Here is a 16,781-nt window from a genome sequence, read left to right as displayed (position 1 = left end):
AATTCTGGAACTGGCTGTATAGATAGATTAGGCACCAGTGTAGAAAAGTACCTTCTGCGCACTGTTAATCTTGAAAATTTCCATACAAAATTCCATGGTTAATATATGTATTCACAACACACACATACACAAATAAAAATCAAAGGGATAAATGTCTCTAAGTGAGCAAAATGATTTGTAATTATTTTGAGAGAATATAGTAAGAGACTTCCATGATGTTTGTGGATATTTGACCAGATCAGAATTACTGACATCTTTATGATACTATGCTCCCTAAATATTAATAGATTAAATTATGTTGCTATTTAAATATAGTCTTGTTCCTTTCCACCTCCACCTTCAGTGCTTCAGGGGAAGACAGCATTCTGAATAATTCCATTTCCTTTCTCATACACTGGCCCAAAATGTTGTACCTATTTTGTTTTTGTTGAGATCTGAAGGAATTCACAGTGTATTTCTAGGCAGAAATTTCTCTCTCCATCTTTCCTGTGCATCTGTTTCCCTATAAATTATGCACATGGAAAAATAGGGGCAAAAAGCAGCAGACATCAATAATTGATTGCAGAATAGTAAAAAACACTAGCAACATTTCTGTATTTAAGATACCTGGTGTTTTTCTTACTTGCGAAATGTTAAAATAATTCTTCTTTTAAATGTTTATTTTGTTTATATATCATATTTGTATAGTCGCCCATTTGAAATGAAAGAAAATGTTATTTTTCTTTCCTAGCTTGTCTACAATTTAGGGAATGGAGGATATGTTGTATTAATATCAATGTTCGTATTTAGTAAATCAGACCTGTGAATTATTTTTAAAATGTATATGGTAATCCTCTTCTGCAATGGACAGTATGTGAAACACATTTTTTTTTATGGTGAGGGAAGGTTAAAAAGGATTTAACTGATACCAATGATCCATCTGGGAACATTCACTAGATTGTTTCAGTTCACATGCAAATCTACAAGAAAAAATTGTGAAAAATAAATAGTTCTAAATTAAGGGCAATGTACTAATGATACACTTATTAAAGTGTATCATTAAAGATATTATATGCTGTTATTTTGTCTACTTGTTTCTTTATTCATTATGGTTATTGATGACCTATTTTTTCAGGTAATAGTGCAATCCTTACAAGGTGTAAACAGTTTTAGTAAAGTTACAATAAACCACCATGAGTTGGTTTAACTAGAAGTGGGAAAGATGGTAATAAATAGTAAACAAACATTGATGAGTGTTCCTACAGGGAACTGGCTGATGGTTGGAGGAAAGGAAGAATCTGCTTGGAATGGATTTCTGGGATGATTCTGGCTTGTCTTCCTCCCTCTATTTTCCCAAGCATATTTTTTCTGGAAATAAAAATTATGGAAAAAATGGAGCATTATTTATTTATGTAGTCAATTTGTCTCTACCACAGTCACCAGAGTCTTTATACGACCAATACAAGAATCCGATCCCTGTATAGAATCTTATGAAATAACAGGGAGATGCCACAATAAAAGCCTCACCTGGAAGCATCCTCAAACCTTGTTTTAGAGGAAGTATTTCCATTCTATATGGTGCTAGCAAATTGAAATCATTGTTTCTCAGAAACTGCTCGCCATCTCTACATCTTGTACAAATGTAATTGTGGGGATGCAGGCAAATGTAACAGGCTTTCCATTAGCAGTTTTACAATGAAAAGCAGATGACAAATTTACTAAATGAAATAAAATGGGATGCCCTTGTTTCTTGTTTTTATTTTTACAGCTTATACTGTGCTGTGCAAAGAGAATACTAGAGTAATCATTGTGCACTTCTATAACCTGTGAATCCTTGCTGGGTGAAGGACAGAAAAAGAGCCAAGAGAGCATGTTGAATTAATGGAGCAGTTTTTAATAATGACCTTCAGTCCCTCAATCCACTCAGCCAGAAAATAGCTTGGGAAATAAAATGTGTGTGTGTTTCTGCGTGTGATGTCCATATATTTCTTCTATAACAAAGTATATCACTCCTGAATTGCTTAGTTAGTGAAAATGCTACTGTGGCAGAGGTGTAAGGTTGTGCCCTCTATTTTCCTCAGCTGAAATAAAGGATAAAAAATCCTGGTCACTTCCTATCCAAGGAGTAATAAAACCCAATTTTGCTACTATATGCTTCTGAACAGAGATGCAAATAATCAGGGCCTATCTCCTACTGAGTTGACATATTACATCACCACAGGCCTGCCTGTCATTAAAATTATATTACTAAAGGTGTGATGTTCTTACTATTAAATCCTTTGATTAGAATATAAGTGTAATTGGAACTGTAACTTTTATTTGGCCTGCAAGGACATATACGTATTAGTATACACTTAATATTATTTTAAAACAATAGGTTAGCTGAAGTTAAGATGGCAAGATATTTCTTGCCATATTTAAGATATTATTTCATTTTAAAGTAATATTATCTTGGCTTCTGGTGTGAGTTATGGCTCACTGAGCACGTCTCTGCAAATGAGCGGAGACAACGACCGCTGTGAAGAATGACAAAGTGGTGATAGACTGGTCTTTTGAATTTCTCTGGAGAAGGAAAAATTGGGAGATCACCCACAAGTGCTCTGAATGGCAGCTCTTAGTGAGGAGACCTTAAAACAGCCATCTCCGGAGGGATTGGGAGTCAGCAACAAAGGGAAATGATATCTTTGCTCTCAGCCACAGCAAGGCTTTAATACAGACTGTAAGCCAGCCAAACGCACTTTCTAGTCATGTTCTGAGAAACTCAGTTTAATTATTTTATGGATATACAGTGAAGAAAGAGACAGTTTAGTCTAGTGGTTAAAGCTAGAAATAAGGAGTCAGTGAGTTTTAATCCTGCCTTAGGCATGAAAACTGGCCAGGTGACTTTGGGCCAGGCAGTCCCTCAGCTAAATCCACCTCACAGATTTGTTGTTGTGGGGAAAATTAAATAATCTTGGGAAAAGTCTAAAATGGAACTGAAATGGAACGTATTAGGAACTGAAGCTTGCTGAAGGTTCAGATGGATACTAGAGGGAACAATAGATCAGGCAGAAAAGCTATAACTTTTTCTTATCTTAAAGAAGTTTTTGAAAACTGGACTGAAATATTAATAATATCTCAGCAGGATTCAGATTTCAGGGGATAAACTTTTAGAAAATGATGAGAAATTTTTTTAAAATGTTTACCTGACATACAGTTTAAAGACATGGAAGACAATGAAGTTGATATTACCAAAATGGGATTTCAAAATACAAATCAAGAAAAGATGTAGAAATGGAATACCTGAGACAAATTCTGGATAAGGCCTCTTTAAAGGATTTACAGACTTAGGCTGGTAAAAGTTTTGAAAACTCCTCTTGAATGCTAAAGACTTTGGCATTGGAATGATTTAAAAGTCAAGATTGTTAAGAGCAAAAGGAAGGAACATAAAGTTGGACTATTTGATCAGGATAAACTGTTTGATATTTCTGGTATCTCCTAATGGACTTTTTGTTAAACTGGGATTGAAAAGATGGTGATTTCTGATTTGCAAATAGATAAACACTTTAGACTACAGCGAGAAGAATGCTTTTATTTGCACCTTTTAAAGAGTGTATTAGCTTATGCTCTGCATTATTCATCACACAATATCTTACTTTGATAAACGAAATTTCCCAGTAAAGCTTGAAGCTTAAAATATTTTTTTAAACCAGGTATTTCAACTCACCCAGATTTAATTATTCCAAAAGATTTTAAAACTATGTTACCAAAAGGAATACAGCATATTTCCTTTCATTTGAGTTTATTAATTCAGGCATTTCAAACGAAATCAGTTTAGAAAAGGCAAATTAAGTCGCTTAGAATGTACTTTATATGAAAAGTTTTAAAGAGCTCATAACAAATTCTGTTTCTAGTAAATACCAGAATATGTGTGGTGAGTTGTAATGGCTTAGAATAATGGTCCCCAACCTTTCCAGCTCCATGGACCAGCAACAGTGACGGGGAAAGGGAGAGGGGATGGTTTCATTCTTGTGCAAATGGAGCTTCACATGTTCATGCATTTGCCTGCTGCTTGTGCTGCCTGGCTCCCAATGGGCCGCATCCCAGTATCAGGCTGTGGACTGGGGGTTGGGATCGGGACCTCTGGCTTAGAACATATGCCAGTTGTTCCTAAGGTACCTCCAGATAATCCATTGCTGCTACAGGGTGAGAAGGTGAGTTTTAAAAGACTTGCTTCAGTGTAATCTATAAAAGACAAAGATAACAATATAGTAGTTCAGATAAAAGAAAAATGTAATGACTATTCTGTGCAAAATACCTTTCCTGTATGTCAGTGACATTTCTCTTTTTAAATATGCAAATAACAAGACATCCATGATACGGTGGTTTTTTAAAATTTATTTTAAGCATCTCAGAGGGTAAATATTTGTGTAAAATTTGCATATTTACCCAAGGCTAGCTTATGTTGTGTATACACACACACAGAGAGAGACGTACACATACACAAACACGGCTTGTATTTTCTGCAGTTTTTCAAGGATATCAGAAAATTTCATGAAAAGAGAATCCATCATGTAATGGCAGGGTTTTTTTTTTTCTTTTCAAGGCAAACAATTGTCTTCAAATAAATTTAGCATAGTTTTGAAGTGAATCCCAGCCTGGGAGTGGGCTATACAATCATTTGCTGAGATGTCCCTTCTGACCATCAACCTGAACAACAAAGCTAAACCCTGGAGCTGAAAGAACAAGCTCCTATGAATATTGTCTTATAGTCTCTAAGCTCTCTCTCAATTTTTAAGCAAACCTGACTGTAATGGGAGAGAGATACGTACTGAGGAAAGCTCTGCTGTATTCACACTGTCATGGAAAATTCAAAAGTAGACAGCACAGCACTGGGGAGAGAGAATCATGTTTATTGTTGGGCGCCTGTTTTACAAGAAAGAGGAACTCTGTATGAAAAGTAAAGGATTTTATATAAATTTGATGTGGGAAATCCTAAGGATCTGATTTGTTGGAAGCTTTTGAGGAAGTGAAGCAGATTCTGCTCCTTCAGCATGAGAAAACATTGCCTCCTGAAAAAGCACCTTTGGGAAAACCATAACCTGGATGACTCGGAATCTCTACAGACTTTTAGCTATACAATTTGGGATGAACACCCTTTGAATGGTGTGGGAGTAGGAATGGATTTCCAGAAAAAAAATGTAGACTACAGGGCCAGGAGCACTACTCAGGTGATCCTGAGGACACAGCTAAATCTCCAAGTGTTTCAATGACCCTCTAAAAGGATGCAAATGACCAGCTGCCTGCAAGCAATATAAATCCTTCCATTCTCCAGCGCGCTGCTTGGAGAATCCAAATTATGGGCAGTTCCTCAGCTTGATTGCTAGACTGGGTGAATGTTTCTTTAAGAAACATCCTTGGCCACTCCTGCCTTGCTTGGCTAAACTCCAGTTCATTCACTCAGTCAAGCAAGAGACTGGTCTTTTCCTTGGCTCTAGCAATTTGGCTGAAAAACTATCTAGTATTTGGATTTTCCAACTTCTTCCTAATATTAACTTTGCTTCTGAGCGGTGTGGATTCGTTTGCATTGGTCATCAGCTGTTTGTCGGAAGGACTGGCTTTGTTGTTGCGGCGGTGGGTGAGTTGGCCCTGGGGGTTTATCCAGGGGGCTCCCCTCTGTCCGTTACTGCCTTATTCCTCGGAGCTCTACCGTGAGGCAACTCCGAGTGATTTAAAGTCGCCGCCGGGCGCTGCGTTGGGATCCAGATAGCCGGAATTCCCACCTCCGCCTTCCACACTGCTCCAACCTTAAAAGTGGCGGCCGGGGGGCCCTACATCGCTTCAGCAAACCCCCATAAATTTTGCTTCGCCTTTGTATTACTGATGTGGCACTGGGAGGCTTAAACGGGCTATCCGCTCCTTCTGATTCGGACTCTGTCGTCTTCCTCGCAATTTGATGGCACTCGGCGGCTGAATCCAAGCCACGCGCCATTTTGATTGATTGACAGCCTCCCTCAGCGATTTTCTGCAGCGCTCGGCAGTTATGGCGTTCGGCGGCTAAATTCAAGCCGCACACCATTTTAAATCGCCTGCAGCTTCCCGCCGATTTTCTGACAGGAGTGCTCAACTACAACGGCCTGCTCTAATTACCGTCAGTTCTGCTTCCCGCCTTTGTTTGAACTTGATTCTCGGCAGCAAGGCGCTCGGCAGCTAATTTCGAGTCGCGCGCCATTTCAAAGCCTTCTGAGCTTCCTGCTTCTTCTATAATGCAAGGACATCTGCTTTAACTAAGGCGAATTTGTTCTGTTTTGTGGCGAAGGGCTCTGGGTGTTTTGACACCTCATTGGTCTTCTTCATTGCTGTTGATTATTGGCTTGCATCCATAACAGTTGTTTGCTTCAGTTGTTGTCCCTTAAAAAAAAAAAAAGAACAAATTGTTACAATTAGTTAATCAATTCCTCACTTCTCTGAATTGTCAGCTACTCACCTTGTCTGCATCCTAGTCATGGCTGACTCTGACATGTCATCCGAAATTGAGCAGGCCTATAGTCCTCCAGAAGCCAGAAAGCGGTCTAAGCAACCCTCCAAAACTTCAAAAACTCGTGATGTCAGGGCCAGGTCTGCTAGCCCTCATCCTACCACACATTCTGCCGCTGCGGATAGGGCGGAGGAAAGAAAACGCAAGGCCTTTGAAAGGCAGTATCTTCTTGCCCAGCAAAGGGCTCAATCATCTCATCGCCAGCTGTCTCCGGACAGGCCAATCCAAGTGCCTCAGGATCATTCTGTGTCTGCTCAATGTTCTTCCGAGGTCCAACACCTAAGAGAAGCTGCATTTCCATCAGTGGTTCCAGGACCCAGTGTACCAGCCAGCCAACCATCGGGTCGGGCTGCTCCGGAGGCCACCTTTATGCCCACAGCAGCTGGCCTTCGTCCATCAGAAGGCCTTCAGCCCTCTCTGTCTCGGGATATCCAGGATCTTGTATCTCAAACTGTCTCTCGCATCCTGGCTTCTGCTCCTCACCAAGCGTCGCATGTTCCTGTCCTGGCTTATCCCCCCTTGGCTCCTTTATATGACGGCCCGCGATGTGCCTATTCCCAATGTCCAGAATCCTATCTTACAGAGGACTCCCTCTGGGAGGAGGAGGAGCTCGAGGAAAGAGAGTTGTCTGAGGATGAAGACCTAGCCCCAGAACGGCCTGCATTTACGGGACTTTTCCGACCTTCCATGCTCCACAAGGCCAAGATTACCACGAACATGGGGGTTTCTCCCTCTCAAACATCTCAACACACAGATCTTAATCCTCATGACGACTTATTTCACCTGCAGAAACCGGGTCAGGATTTTATCCCATGCCCGGAATTATTCACAGACGTGGTTCAAAGGTCGTGGTCCCAACCAGCTTACATCTCTGCCCCTACTGGACTCGACAAGCGGTTGTATTGTTCAGATCCTTCCTTTCAAGACTTAATACAATTACCCTCTGTGGCCCCCCCTGTGGCCCAACTGACGTCATCCTCGGTGATTTCTAACGATGTCCTTGACGGACTCAAGGCCGAGGACAGAAAGGCTGAGCTGTCTCTCCGCAAGACACACCAAGCAGCTGCCTGGGCCATCAGGTCAGCTAGAGCTACTTCCTTTTTTGCCCGCGCATCACTAATCTGGATGCGCCAATTACAGGAGCGGCTTCCACCTGATGACAGCAGGCTTCACCATGACATAAATAAAATCGTGGCAGCCACTGAGTACTGTGCAGACGCATCCTTAAATGCGGCTAAATTTTCGTCCCGGGCCCTTGTCTCCAATGTCACCACTCGGCGTCTTCTTTGGCTCCGCCACTGGAAAGCCGATCTGAAATTAAAGTGGAAGCTGGCATCTGCTCCCTACAAGGGTTCTCTTCTCTTTGGAGAAGCCTTAGATCCTACACTTGTGGAGGATAAGGATAAAAGAAAAGTTATGCCTTCCTCTTATAAACACCATGATAGGAGGTTTGCCCCTTATGGCCAGCGGCAGCCTTTTCGGACTGACTCCGGGCCCAGCGGGTCCTATTTTTCCAGGCACTACTCTCACGGAGGCGATCGGGCCGCTGACCGACCTGCCTACCGGGATTGGGGCAGAGGTCAGCCTAACACCAGACGTCAATACCGTGGGGCGTCCAACCGGCCTTTCCGAAGGGGAAAGTGACTATACCACAGAACTCCCCATTGGCGGTCGTCTTCTCCATTTCTTGCCCCAATGGGCCTCCTCTACAACAGACGCTTGGGTTCTCCAGACTGTGAGGTTCGGCCTCACTTTGGATTTCTTCTCCAGCCCTCCGAACCGCTTCCTTCGATGCCCGATTCTGAGCAACCCGGAGAAAGGAGCATTGATGGACGCAGAAATTCAACATCTGCTCGCCATCGAGCCTGTACCAGTAGAACAACAGGGATCCGGCTTCTACTCGCGCCTGTTTCTCATCCCAAAGTCTTCCGGGGGCTGGAGAGGAATTTTAGACCAGAAGGCGCTGAACAAGTTCGTCAGGTATCACCACTTCAAAATGCAGTCGCTCAAGTTGATTCTGCAGGGCGTCCGACAGGGCGACTTTATGACGTCAATCGATCTCAAGGAGGCTTACCTGCATGTCCCGATCCGTCCTTCATATTGACGGTTTCTTCAGTTTGCTTACTCCAACAGGCACTTCCAATATCGGGCCATGCCGTTTGGCCTCTTGTCCGCCCCTCGGACCTTCACGAAGCTTCTGGCGACCTTGGCGGCATCCTTGCGACAAATCCCCATCAGGGTCATGTGCTCTCTGGACGACATCATCATTCTATCTGCCTCTTGAGATCAGGCTGTAGAGGATCTCAGGATAGTGTCCCGTCTCTTGCAACAGCACGGGTTCTCCCTGAACCTCGACAAGAGTCAGCTCTCGCCCACCACTTGCATTCTCCATCTTGGAGCTGTCATAGATTCGGTCAGTTGTCGTGTCTTCCTGTCCCCCGACAGGATTCACAGCATTCGTTCCTTGGTGACCCAGGTTCTATCTCTCAGATCAGTTCCCTTGATCACCCTGTCCCAATTGCTCGGCAAACTAATTTCGTGCATCTCAATTGTCCCGTGGGCTTGTCTTCACAGTCGTCCTCTTCAATGGTTCCTCCTTCCCTATCAGAGATCCCTCCGAGCGTGCTTGAACATCACTGTTGTCCTCCCAGCTGCACTACGGTTGTCTCTGAGATGGTGGACGTCCCCGTCCATACGGAAGGGCTTGTTCTTTCTGGAACCCACTCAGATAATTCTAACGACGGACGCAAGTCAGTTCGGCTGGGGCCCTCATCTGCTGTCATCGGTTGCACAGGGCCGCTGGTCCACTCGGGACTTACAGCACGACATAAATTGGTTGGAACTACGAGCAGTCCACCTCGCTCTCCTTCATTTCCGAACAACTGTAAAAGGGCGTCATGTGCTAGTCCTAACGGACAATACAATAATGAAAGCCCATGTCAACAGGGAAGGGGGAACACGCTCCAGGCAACTGATGGAAGAGGCGATGAGAATGCTCCTTTGGGCGGAGAGGACCGTTCTCTCCCTGACAGCCGAGCACATATCCGGGGTCCAAAACGTCACGGCAGATTGGCTCAGCCGGACTCAACTGGATCAGGCGGAGTGGCGCCTACATCCGGCCTTGTTCAGAGATCTATCGAATCGGTTCGGCCTCCCAACGGTCGACCTGTTTGCAACTCACCTGAACGCCCATCTTCCCCAATTCTTCTCCCGGTTTCCCTGTCCCGGAGCAGAAGGGTGCAACGCACTTTGAAGCAGGTGGCCACAGGGCCTGCTCTACGCCTTCCCCCCTCTGCCGCTCATTCCTCGGGTGATTCTCAAGCTGTTGGAGGAGAGGGCGGATCTGATCCTGGTCGCTCCCAATTGGCCGCGTTGCTCCTGGTACCCGGACCTCCGGAACCTCTCGGTGGAGCGTCCTTGGCACATTCCCAACGACCGGATATCTCTCAGCCAGGGGGTCATCCTGCACCCAGACCCTCAGTGGTTGCAGTTGACCGTCTGGCGTTTGCGAGGATCCACCTGAGGAAGGACAACATCCCGGCTAGCGTGATCCACACTATGCAGTCTGCCAGACGGTCCTCAACAAACCGTATCTACGACGCCATCTGGTGCTCCTTTTGCACCTGGTGCTCCAAGTCTCATCAGGACCCCACAACAGCATCTCCTTCTGATGTCCTCGTGTTCCTTCAGGAGGGTTTGGACCGTGGCCTTGCTCCTAATACCCTGAGGTGTCAAGTGGCGGCCCTCAGCACAGTTTTGTCTTCTGTGGACGATTGACCTTTGACCCAAAATCCCCATATACGGACCTTCTTACGGGGAGCATCCAATCTCCGTCCTCCTACTATCCATCGATACCCAACTTGGGACTTGCCATTAGTACTGTCAGCCCTCATGTCACCCCCCTTTGAGCCATTGGCTTCTATATCTCTTCGATGTCTGACTCTCAAAGTTGCCTTCTTAGTGGCGATTACTTCGGCGAGACGGGTGTCTGTGCAACCCGACCTGTGTGTTTTCCATCCCAATAGAGTAGTGCTTCGTACGGATCCTTCTTTTCTACCCAAGGTAAATTCTCTGTACCACCGAGCCCAAGAATTGATTCTACCTGACTTTTGTCCAACACCTAGCCATCATCTTGAACAATAATGGCATACCTTGGACGTTAAAAGAGCTCTCCGTAGATACATCAAGCGGACTGCTTCTTTCCGTAAATCCGAAGCCTTGTTCCTGTCTTTCAATCCTTCTACATTGGGCATGAAAGTTTCATCATCCACAATTGGTCGTTGGATCAAATCATGCATCGTCACAGCGTACCGAACCAGACGGACTCCTCTGCCGGGGAGGATCCTCCCTCACTCTACCCGTAGCGCAGCCACTTCAGTGGCTTGGGCTACTCAGGCATCCATCCTTGACATCTGCAGGGCTGCAACATGGACTACTTTGACTCCTTTTGTTCGACACTACAAAATTGACTCCTTTGCATCGGCTGAGGCTTCATTTGGTCGTCGAGTGCTACAGTCTGTTCTGGCTGTCTCTTTACGGGATGACGCAGCCTCCCACCCTACTTCTGACTAGCTTGGGTATATCCCATAATTTGGATTCTCCAAGCAGCGCGCTGGAGAATGGACATTGACTTACCTGAACGTCCTTTCTCGGCGCGCTGATGGAGAATCCAACCCATCCCTTCGGCTGCTTCTAGCCAGGACTGTTTCTGTTTTTTTGTCTATTAACTTGTTTCATGACAGCACCACCTTCTGTTGACCTCGCGAATGAACTGGAGCTTAGCCAAGCAAGGGAGGAGTGGCCAAGGATGTTTCTTAAAGAAACATTCACCCAGTCTAGCAATCAAGCTGAGGAACTGCCCATAATTTGGATTCTCCATCAGCGCGCCGAGAAAGGACGTTCAGGTAAGTCAACGTCCGTTCCCCACAATCCTGTCTCAGCTGAAGGAGCTTCTTGGAATCTTCAAAAAGAAAAAATGAAGTTCAGTTGCCTCCTGAAAAAGCACCTTTGAGACAACCATGACCTGGAAGACTGAGAATCTCTACTGACCTTCAACATGTGATTATTGCTGTTAGCCAAAGCAGCCCTTTCAGGAGAGCAGCAGAACTGGAAAAGTCCAGTGTTAAGTTGGTAAGATCTTAAGACAGTCAGTAGAGTATCCTTGATTGAGGATGGATCATTGGTTCCACTATGTTGCAATTTGTTTGCTAAGGCTGCGCTTAGGTCATACTGAGAGGTAGTGAGGAGGCTTCTATTTTGTTTAGATGGGATTACAGTAGACTTTGTCTGGGGGCCAGTTTGGGTCTGATAGGATTAGATAAAGAGAGGAGCTGGATTTAACCTGGTCATGTCCAAAAGACAGGGAGGAAAACGGGTGCAGCCTCCATTTTATATGTTACATTTATTTTCTCCATCACACACATTTCTCTGTAATCTGCTGAAAGATCCAAGCACTACAGGAAGAATGTGGCCCGACCGGAAGTAATAATTGTGTGCCAATAATTCACACCCAGCACTCCATGACAAATGTCCAGCAGTCCAAGACAAATGTCTGTAACTGGAGGGGAGAGAGTGGCCTGTCTACTAGCCAGTTAGGAGAGGAGGCAGAGCGTACCCTTGAAATGAAGTACTACCAATTGCCTACTCAACAACCTCCTGTGGCCATGGCTGGTAAAGGGTACTGTTGGAAAGAATTGCAGAAACCATGATCGGTAGGCTCTCTGAGCCTTATGGTGGTGGTACAATGGTTAGAATGCAGTACTGCAGGCTACTTCTGCTGACTGCCAGCTGACTGCAATTTGGCAGTTCAAATTTCACCAGGGTCAAGGTTGACTTAGCCTTCCATCCTTCCGAGGTGGGTAAAATGAGGACCCAGATTGTTGGGGGGCATTATGCTGATTCTGTAAACTGCTTAGAGAGTGGCCACAGGAGGCCACTGTGAAGCGGTATATATCTAAATGCTATTGCTGTGCACTGTGAAGCGGTATATATCTAAATGCTATTGCTATTTCCATTCTAAAACATGAGTTTTCAGGTTTGGAAACTGGCAGGAGATGTTTATCAACAGGAATATATTTGTAGAGGCAGCAAGCCCTCCAAAAAAGTGATAGAAAATTGAAACTTTTGCTTTTTCCTCATTATCCTTTTGGCTTCCAATCTTGGAGCAGGACGTTTCTGAAATATTTGTCCACAATTCTAAAGGCCAGCTGTGTGTGAAATTAAACCCTTTATTTTTATGAGCTATTCTACACTCTACTGATTTGCTTTTGGCCATGCTTGATTCCCGGGTTCTCTGAAGTGCATTTTTTTGTCCTATAAATCACTACCTTCCCTTTTCTACTTGATTCTGACAGACTTGTGCTCTCTCTTTCAGGAAGCTATTTTGCCAGTCACTTCATCATGGGAGGTGAGAAGTTTGACTCTACACATCCTGAAGGCTATCTCTTTGGGGAGAACAGTGACCTCAACTTTCTTGGGAACAGACCTGTACCAGTAAGAAAAGCTCTGGCATGTGCTTGTATTTGTGTATGTGTGCATGTGTGTACATACACAATTGGTTTGGAGCTGTGAAACAGCCACTTAAAGTTTGAAACTGATTGTTCCAATCTTACTGGAAATGCTTTGACGTTTTTCTGAACACGTCAAAAGGGTTCTGAATTTAAACTGATCCCCTTTCAGGCTTAAAACAAGGCTGTTTCTGTCTGGAATAGCTTTAACATCCTGTTTCAAGTTCTATTTGTTTCAGATTGGGAAACTTTTGAACAATCCTGGAATACACTATTCATTTTTGTTAATAGAAAAATGGAAGGATTTAAAGATGTGCAACTGCTGATAGAAAGTTAATGGGTACAGATAGTCCTTAACTTTCAACAGTTTTATTTAGTGACCATTCAGAGTTACAATGACACTGAAAAAAGTGACTTATGACCGTTTTTCACACTTATGACTGTTGTAGCATCCCCATGGTCACATGATCAAAATTCGGATGCTTGGCAATAGGTTCATATTTATAACAGTTGAGATGTTTTGAGGCTTTGTGATCCTATTTTGCAACCTTTTGACAAGCAGAATCAATGAGAAAGCTAGATTCACTTTACCAGATTACTAACTTAATAGCTGCAGTGATTCACTTAACAACTGTGGCAAGAAAAGTCGTAAGATGGGGCAAAACCCACTTAAGTGTCTCACTTAGCAACATAAATTTTGGGCTCCATTGTGGTCAGAAGTCGAAGCCTGTTGTGAGGAATGAGTATTTTGTCAAAAGAAATGAAAATGGCTGTGTATAAGAGCGTGCGTCTGCTTATTTAAGCCATCTGACTAGGTGGCTCAGTGGCTAAGACACTGAGCTTGTCGATCAGAAAGGTCGGCAGTTCGGCGGTTCGAATCCCTAGTACAGGTCTCCTGTGTGAGCAGGGTGTTGGACTAGATGACCTCCAAGGTCCCTTCCAACTCTGTTACTGTTATTATTATTTGTTACATTTACTTGATAATTAAAGTATGATGGAACCTAAAAGAATGCTGAATGTAGTCAAAATGTCTACTTTGGATATGTATGTAATAAATCAAGAAAAGATAGGCTCAAGAATGAATGGATGCTGAATTATTATAAACTGAATATACAAGAGAACAACCAGTATGAAAGACATATAATGAGATGGTTTGGTCATATAGAATGTGACCGCAAAGAGAATTTGACTACAAAATATATATGAAAGAAGAATGATAGGTGATTGAAAAAAGAAGGGAGATTGAGAAAATTGTGATGGGATGAATCAGAGGAGGGAGTTACACACAAAACCTTAGAGCCTCCATGATTGTATAGAATCTGGGTGCCTTTACTTATCCAATTAAGGCTAATTTAAGGCATCAGGCTAGAAACTGGTAGATTGTGAGTTCTAGTCCCACATTAGGCATGAAGTTAGGTGGGTGACCTTGGACCAGTTTCTATTTCTCAACCTTAGGAAGTAGACAATGGCAAACCAGTTCCGAAAAGCCTTGCTAATAAAAATTCAGGCAGTCGCCAGAAGTCAAAAACCAACTTGAAGCAACACACATCCCTACACCATCTTCACAAAAGAGGTGCCAAGCAATTTGGTCCTGCCTGTATCACACAATTTAAACTCATCAGTTTAAATATAGAGAGTTCTTACTTAGCAATCACAATTGAGACAAACAGCTTGATTATTAAAGAAAGCAGTCACTAAGTGAAACCACAAGGATGCTTATGATTTTACTTCAGTTTTTCCTTTGTTTTATAGACCAGCAAAGGTTGTAAATGTATTGATTGGATACAAGTTTTTTTTTTTATCATGATCATAACTGTGAACAATTACTAAACAAAGCAGTCATTAAATGAGGACCACCTGTATATAGATGTATCTCTCCTCGTTACCTTTTAAGAGAAGCCAGATATTTTAATACAGAGCATTCCAGAGAAACAATTTTCTCCCTTATCCTCATCTTCCATCATTCCTTTGTAGCTTCTCTGTGCCAGGGTTTGTTGGTTTAAAGAGCATCAAGGAAAGTCCCTGACTCCATCCTCAAGTGAAAGTTCGCTTGATTGCCTATTAGCTACAGCAAAGCATTAAATGCCAAGCCCTGCTACCGACCTCTGGGATGTGTGAGATGTTAATTATGGACAGAAGGGCTTTTTCTCCTCCTCCTTCTCTGCTGCATTCAGAACAGTGTCCTTGGGGTGGAATAAAGAACACAAGATGAGTTTCTGCAGACTCCTGAAGCGTTCTGCATGTGATGGATGTGTAAGGAGCTTTTCCATTCAGTAATAAGAAAAAGGAAAAAATAATAATTCAATGTCCAAGGAAGCTGTGGGTATATAGAGGGAAGAAAATATAATGGCACCATGCAGTCAAACATAAAGTATACTGGGCCCGCTTTGATGTCTCTGATCATGGTCAACATCGATATCAGAGAAAGAACAATGACATATTTTCATGGTTGTCCATTACCTTCCTCATTCATCTTAGATGATAAAGCATTTTATGAGGAGTTTATCCTAAGCAACCTGACATGCTCAAGGCTTTATATCTCCCTGTTTTGCTTCCAGTGCGAGGGATTGGGGCACTCGCTTTAAAAGCCTATTGTAGCAGTAATTCATAATACTTTTCTATAGCACTTTCATGTTCAAAGTGTTTTATCATCTAACTCTCTCAAAACAACCTATCGATATGCCCTGCATTGCAGAAGGGAGAAATTCCAGTTGAGAGGGAGTGATTTGCGAGGTTTACCTTGTGAGATCATAAAAGAGGCAGCCAGGATCCGTAGGGTGGCCAGCTCTCACTCCCCTGCAGGATCAGAGCTGACAATTACAGGCACCTTGCTTGATTTTCCAGTTTCAGACTCTGATGAATCTTGATGAAGATTCAGTGGGATTGGCAGTGGAGCAGGGACAGGGCTAGGAAGAAATGAATACAAGATTAGCTGCCATTCCATAGACAGCTATCATTATAATCTTCTATAGTCCGAAAAATCCAAGAACCAGAGTTGATAGGAAACCGAGATTGATTGCAGCCTGATGTGAACTAGATTCTTGGAAAGTTCGATATGACCACATGTATATCTGAGCCAGGGGTGCTATTCAGCAGGTTCTGACAGGTTCTGGAGAACTGGTATCGGAAATTTTTAGTAGTTCGGAGAACCAGCAAATACCACCTCTTGGCTGGCCCCAGAGTGGGGTGGGAATGGAGATTTTACTGTTTCATAGTGCTTTACAGCCCTCTCTAAGTGGTTTACAGAGTCAGTATATTGCCCCCAACAATTTTGGGTCCTCATTTTATCCACCTTGGAAGGATGGAAGACCGAGTCAACCTTGAACCTGCTGAGATTTGAACTGCCAAATTGCAGGCAGCCGGCAGTCATAATACTTGGTTTTCATCAGCCAAAGACTAAGATAATCATGCCAGCTTACTTGGTGCAACTAGACTTTACTTCAAGATACTTCTCAATGGCTATCACGTTCTGCTGCTGTCTGCATAATCTGCTTGCTTCATCTTTTCCTCTTTATTAATCAAGCTCCCTCCACCGGTCTTATTACATTAGTGTGGAAAAGGTGAAACAAAAAAAGGCAGAGCTTGGGAGCTATAAAACATTCCCTTCTATTTGGCTGAGGCAGTGAAGTTGCCCAAGTAAAGTAGGTGAATTAATAATGCCTGGAGCAGATGGCTAAGCTTGTACGCTGGAAAGCTGATGGTCTTGGAGCATTTTTCCCAGAAGCTCTCTGGATCTGTTCAACCCATATTCAGAAAATAACTGCTTTTTTTAAAAAAAA

The 16,781-nt window shown here is 43.4% G+C and overlaps 1 protein-coding gene across 1 annotated transcript in view; it reads left to right on the top strand.

The window, feature by feature from the left end:
* Positions 1-16,781, top strand: part of RNF157 (ring finger protein 157) — a 116,537-nt gene that overhangs the window by 45,148 nt on the left and 54,608 nt on the right. The window contains 1 exon segment of the mRNA XM_087887203.1: positions 12,870-12,988. Within this exon segment, the coding sequence (XP_087743329.1) occupies positions 12,870-12,988 (119 nt within the window).

The sequence above is a fragment of the Pantherophis guttatus genome, chromosome 2, assembly GCF_059756535.1.
Source record: "Pantherophis guttatus breed Tessera chromosome 2, ASM5975653v1, whole genome shotgun sequence".
Lineage (NCBI taxonomy): Eukaryota > Metazoa > Chordata > Lepidosauria > Squamata > Colubridae > Pantherophis > Pantherophis guttatus.
The sequence above is the reverse complement of the archived record's forward strand: the minus strand, read 5'-3'. Positions and strand labels throughout refer to the sequence as shown.